Source organism: Ochotona princeps, chromosome 4 (assembly GCF_030435755.1).
Source record: "Ochotona princeps isolate mOchPri1 chromosome 4, mOchPri1.hap1, whole genome shotgun sequence".
NCBI lineage: Eukaryota > Metazoa > Chordata > Mammalia > Lagomorpha > Ochotonidae > Ochotona > Ochotona princeps.
The window spans coordinates 47304077-47310076 of NC_080835.1; the positions used below are offsets into that span (position 1 = coordinate 47304077).

General features: G+C 47.1%; 1 protein-coding gene across 1 annotated transcript in view; it reads left to right on the forward strand.

Moving 5' to 3' along the window:
• Nucleotides 1-5017, forward strand: part of DENND5A (DENN domain containing 5A) — an 86382-nt gene extending 81365 nt beyond the window's left edge. The window contains exons 20-23 of the mRNA XM_058663403.1: nt 285-367; nt 940-1063; nt 1976-2144; nt 4017-5017. Of these exons, the coding sequence (XP_058519386.1) occupies nt 285-367; nt 940-1063; nt 1976-2144; nt 4017-4200 (560 nt within the window). The 3' untranslated portion in view covers nt 4201-5017. The remainder of the gene's footprint in view (nt 1-284; nt 368-939; nt 1064-1975; nt 2145-4016) is intronic.
• The last annotated feature ends 983 nt before the right edge of the window (nt 5018-6000 follow it).

The following is a 6000-nucleotide window of genomic DNA, read 5'->3' on the forward strand; positions in this document are numbered from 1 at the left end:
CCCTGGACTCCCAATCAAGTATTGTTCCTCTTTCATTTGCCCAAAATTCTAGGGTAAAATTGAAATTAAACTTTACAAGGAACTCTTAGAGGCAGAACTCTAAGTTAATAGCTTTTCTTTTTCTCAAAAAATGTTAGAGAGCACTAGCTGAGTAAGTACCTCTGCTTCCTAGCAGTCCTGCCCCTACCCTGGGCCCTCCTAGTGTCCTCAGCCTCCGGCACAGCTTGCCAAGGTCTGTAACCTCTCAGACTGTTAGGGGTGTCTGCTTGATTTTTGTTTGCCAGAGCTGAACACCGGGCAGATCCAGGAGTCCATCGGGGAGGCAGTGAATGGCATTGTGAAACACTTTCATAAGCCTGAGAAAGAGGTGAGCCTGCCTACCCATCCAGTCTGAGCCTTCTTGAATGTCTCATTGGGCTTGCTCTTCCAGTTCCATGCACTTGGTCAGCCCAGAGGCCCATAGAATGTATGCCTCAGCTATCTGAGAGCAAGCAGACCCCTCCTTTGGCAGGAGTGGGGTGGGGGCAGTAGGGAGATGGGTGAGCGTGTACACGCGCGTGCGTGTGTGTGTGTGTGTGTGTGTGTGTGTGTTTGCTTTGGGTTGCTGTTTTTCCTCTACACTGTGACCCAGTAGAGCCCCTGGGCCCTAGTGAACAGCGCCTGTTCCTGTCCTCCCCTGACTTTGGTCAGTGACCTTCCTAACATTGTCCTCCTGATGGGGAATCTTCCTCTGTGTGTCTCAGATCCATCATCTGGTCACTTCATAGCTCATCACCAAGAGCTGCTCAGAGCCACAACTGTGCCATGTGTTGGGGGATCAGACATGGTCCCTGAAGGTTCTTGCTGTCCTCTTAGCTCTGGGCTGTGGGTTTGGGTATGCAGTGGTGTATGGGGCAGCTTGGTTGAGACAAACATAGCACTTTCTGTTTTCTTACCCAGCGTGGCAGTTTGACACTGTTGCTTTGTGGAGAATGTGGCCTTGTCTCGGCCCTGGAGCAGGCTTTCCAGCATGGATTTAAATCACCCCGTCTCTTCAAAAATGTCTTCATTTGGGATTTTCTGGGTGAGTTGGGCAAGGGCACAAAGATGAGAAGAACATGTAGAGAAATTGGGAGACCCACTATTTCTCTGGGTCTGTGATATTAGGACTCAAATCAGATGGTTCTCAAATTAAACCTGTTACTTATTTGCCCTGGTTTTCTTGAAGAGAATGACAAAAGCATCACTTTCCCCTGAGAACAAACAGGAAGGATTCTTTCTAGCTATCTGTTGTCTTACATGGGCTTAAGGAGAAAGCCCTTAACTTTATCGTTGTAGATGCCAAAGATTTAGAAATTATTGGAGTTCAGTTGCTATAATATTCAATGTAAGAGGTTTTTTTTCTAAGATTTATTTTTTATTTTTGTTGGAAAGTCAGATACACAGGGGGAAGGAGAGACAGAGAGAAAGATCCTCCGTCTGATGATTCTCTCCCCAAGTGAGCCACAACGCCGATCCAAAGCCAGGATCCAGGAACTTGTTCCAGGTCTCCCACGCGGATGCAGGGTCCCAAGGCTCTGGGCTGTCCTCCACTGCCCTCCCAGGCCACAAACAGGGAGCTGAAAGGGAGGCAGGGCCGCCAGGATTAGAACCGGCGTCCATATGGGATCCCAGTGCATTCAAGGCAAGGACTTTAGCCACTAGGCCACGGCGCCGGGCCCAGTGGGAGAATTTTAATGCAAGAAACTATTCTTGGAGTTTTCTTATATCTTCAGGCTAAGAAAAAGGCCATTTTTATGTCAAGGGTCGTATAAATAAATGTTAAGAAGTAAGGATAGAAAACCTGAGGTCATTTGGAAATGTGATCCATGATTCCGGAACATCAGTGGTCTTCTCATTGACTTAGTTGCATGGACTTGGAGAGTGACTGACTGCAGGACAGCCAGGGACAGGTTTGGAGAACCTTTGTCACTGCAAACTTTTCTACTTTCCTCAGAAAAAGCACAAACCTATTATGAGACATTGGAGCAGAATGAAGTTGTCCCCGAGGAAAACTGGCATACAAGGGCCCGGAACTTCTGCCGATTTGTCACTGCAATCAACAACAACCCTCGGAATATCGGCAAGGATGGCAAATTCCAGATGCTGGTGTGCTTGGGAGCCAGGTACTGAAGTTCTAGGGCCCTGAGTGTGTAGCAGCGAGCCCAGGAGCTGGTGCCATAGGTCTCGTGATGCATGGCCAGGCAAGAGGAAGCTCCCTGATGCAGGGGAGTTCCTGAAGGCCTTCTGGGGATCCTTCATTCCCTTCATGTAGCCTTCATGTATGTGTGGGCTACTGTGGGAGTGGACATGAGAGTGTGACTGTCACTGGGGAAGAGTGAACCACATTTGGATGGGGGAAGGATCAGACTTGACCAGCCAGGAAATTTTGAAGTCAAGTTTATCTAGTATTCCTTCAGTGAAGTTTGAATGACCTTATGGAAGGTCATTGGAGGAGTCCAAAATGAAGCATAGTCTCCATCATTTAGAAGCTCATTTGTCCTAATTTAAATACAGTGCAAGGCAGAAGTTTATTAAGAGTCTACAAAGGAAGTGCACATTCCTAAGGTGTGCTGAATAATGACAGGAGAAGTCTCAGAGGACCCAGGTTGAGGCCGTGTTTGAGGTTAAAGCCATTAATGGAAAGTAAGAGCAGTGATAGGAAAACAGTTGAAAGGCAGGTAAGAGCCTTGTGGGCCTGGGTTAGAGGAAGACTGCTTTTGTATTAGAACAAAAAATTGTTTAATCAGGAAACTGAAATAGTGTTAATCTTCTGTGATGGTAGTATGCATCACAGTAGATATCATCATTCAGGAAATATTCTGTTGGCTGGATGAGAGAACACAACGTTCAAGTGAAGTTAAGGCAATGGTTAAGGCCATATAACGGAGGGAGTTGACATACTAGTTGAAAACAAGACTCTAGGGGCTGGTGTGGTGGTGTGTGTAACAGGCTGATCCTTTGCCTGTGGATCTGGCATCCCATATAGGCACCAGTTCATGTCCCAGCTGCTCTGCTTCCCATCTAGCCCCCTACTGTGGCCTGGAAAAGCAAGAGGATGGCCCATGGCCCCAGGCCCTGAAGAAGCTCCTGCTTCCAGCTTTAAACAGACCCAACCCTGGCCTTTGTGGCCATTTCAGCAGTGAGCCAAGAAATGGAAGCTCTCTCTGTCTCTCTCACCCCTCTCTAACTCTGACTTTCAAGTCAAGTAAATAAATCATAAGAAAAGAAAAAGCTGTAGGAGTGGGTGTTGAGCCTAGTAGCTGAGATGCCATATTAGAATGGCTGGGTTCCAACTCCAACTCCAACTTCTGACTCCAGCTTCCTGCTGATACAGACCTTGGGAGGCAGTGATTGGGTCCCAGCTACCTTCATAGGAGAACTGATTTACATTCCCAGCTTATGGCTGTGTCCGCAGCCCAGCCCTGGCCATTATGGATATTTGGGGAGTTAATCAGTAAATGGGAACCTTTCCTATGTGTCCTTCTGCTTGTTTTAATAAAAAAAAAATCACACACAAACAAAACAACCTTTAGAGCCACATTAACTAGGTTCACATCCCAGGTCAGCCTTTTTGCCAGCAGTGTGATATTGAGCAGACTGTTTAATCTGTGTATGTTAATTTAGTACCTGCTCTTATCATAGGGTTTTCATGAAGGGTAAGTTTCTTGGAGAGTGCAGTATGTTCTAAACGCAAAGATGACTGTTGAGATGGATGAATAGTGGTGCCTGCAGTCTGCTGTCTGCTTGGTAGAGGTGTTGCCTGCGGAGTGGGAGGCGGGAGAGGAGGAGCAGACCTGGGGGCAGAGCTGAGAAAGCATGGGGTAGCTCACTGTTTGGGCTGAGGGGCTGCCATGGGGACCAGTAAGGCCTCTTCACTGAGCTCTGCCCATCTCCAGCTTCAGATTGGTTCAGGGTTTCTCCTTTGGCTTTGAACTGACTGTTTCTTTTTTGTCTTTTGCTTCTCTGACCCACATGGACCACTTCTGCCCTTCTAGAGATCACCTCTTACATCACTGGATTGCCCTGCTGGCTGACTGCCCCATCACCGCACACATGTATGAGGATGTGGCGCTGATCAAAGACCACACACTTGTCAATTCCCTGATTCGCGTGCTGCAGACATTGCAGGAGTTCAACATCACGCTGGAGACGTCCCTTATCAAGGGCATCGATATCTGACCTGCCAGCACCAGCCGGCAGCCGGACGGAGAAAGACTGAGCCTGCAACTCGGCCCCTCCTTCCAGAGTTGTGCAGGAGACAGAGAGGAGGTGTACACTCACTGTAAAAAGAAAACTAGAGGATTTTTGGAATAAATAATCTATTTTAGAGTTTATTTGCTGATTTACTTTTTACACACTTTCATGTGAGAGAGTAATATGGAGAGGGAGCGAGGCTGGTGCCGCTTATTTTAAAGCTGGTACCCTCCCTCGCATGGCCACGTATGGGGAGCCCTCAGCACCCCTGAACTGAGCCTGGCGCCTCGTGCAGGGCAAGTCTGCCCTGCGTGGGGCGTGAATGAGGCCATTCCACGTCGTTTTTAAACTGATGTTTTCTATATTAACATTATTACTAATATTTGGCTTTCATGGGCCACACAGGTGTGCTGAGCAGGAAGCCCCTTGCTCCAATCAAAGGGATTTTTAGTCATGCCTGTGAGCAGGCACTGCCCAGTCAGTCCTGTGGCTTTCCTTTTTTGTCAGTATTATTTGGGAAAGAGACATGCCGGGACCTGCCATCATGCTGAAGATCACACTTCCTGTCGGCACACAGTTGCACAGTAAACATAAGCATGTTTTAACAGGTTTTTCTTTATATTTTTCTTTTTTTTAACATATTATTTATTTAACTCGTCATTGTGTGTTTTTTTCTTTTGTTAAAGAAAGGAAAAACTTGTCACAGTCTAACTGGCTATGTTGTTATTGTTAAATTTATATTGTTTTGCAATTTAGAAACCAGCTACAGTATGGCCCACTTAATAAAACACCTGAAACCAAACTGTGTGGATGCTGACTTTTCAGGGAAGGTTGTGAGCCATGGGAAGGGGAGGGCACAGTTTGGCCTGATAAAGTTGGAGTGTGGCACCATCTCCATCCACCAGCCAGCTCAGAGCGGCTGGGCCACTCAGGATACTCTGAAGGCCTGGGACCCAAGCATCACCAGCAGCTCTCAGAGCTGTTAACTCAAGTGGCTAATTGAGAGGGATTGGACAAGAGTTATTTTCTTACTCCATAGAAGAGGAGACTAAAGCACAGAGTGGGAGAAGATGTGGCCAGGGTTGTAAAGATGGCCACTTGACAGCATAAACCATTTCCTAAGAGAATTAGGAAGACTAGGTGTGAGAGAATAGGACACAGGACATCCTCTGTCTTGAGGAGAAAAAACTGCTTTTTGGAAAATATTTGTTTATTAATAGAGTTACAGAGAGAGATTCTGTGCCCTGGGTCATTCTCCAAATGGCTGCAGTTGTCAGCACTGGGCCAGGCTGAATCTTCATCCCGGTCTTCCTGTGGATGCAAGCGTGCAAGTACTTGGACCATCCTTTACTACTTTGTTAGGTGTATTAGCGGAGAGCTGGACTAGAAGTAGAACAGACGAGGCTTCAGCCAGCACCACTAGCTGGGATACTAGCATCGAAGGTGATGACTTAGCCCTCTATGCCACAGTTATGATCCCCCCCAAAGCTCTTTCTGGACAGAAACAGTAGTTTTTCCAGGGATGCTGGGTTGTGTAGCTTCATCAGGGTTCCGGGAACCAGCTTCTTTCATTTTATTTTTCACTCGCACTCCTTTGCAAGAAGCTCCAAAAGTGCAGCTTGATGAAATAGAGCATCTCAAGCCAATTAGTGTTGGCTTTTATGCGTCTCTGCTTTGCAGGTACTGTTCCTACCTGGAATGCCTTCCCCTCACCTGCTTCCTGTTTACTACTGAAGGTGTACTTGGAGTCATCTGAAGGCTTTCCGAGCCTCCTGGGCAGAGCTG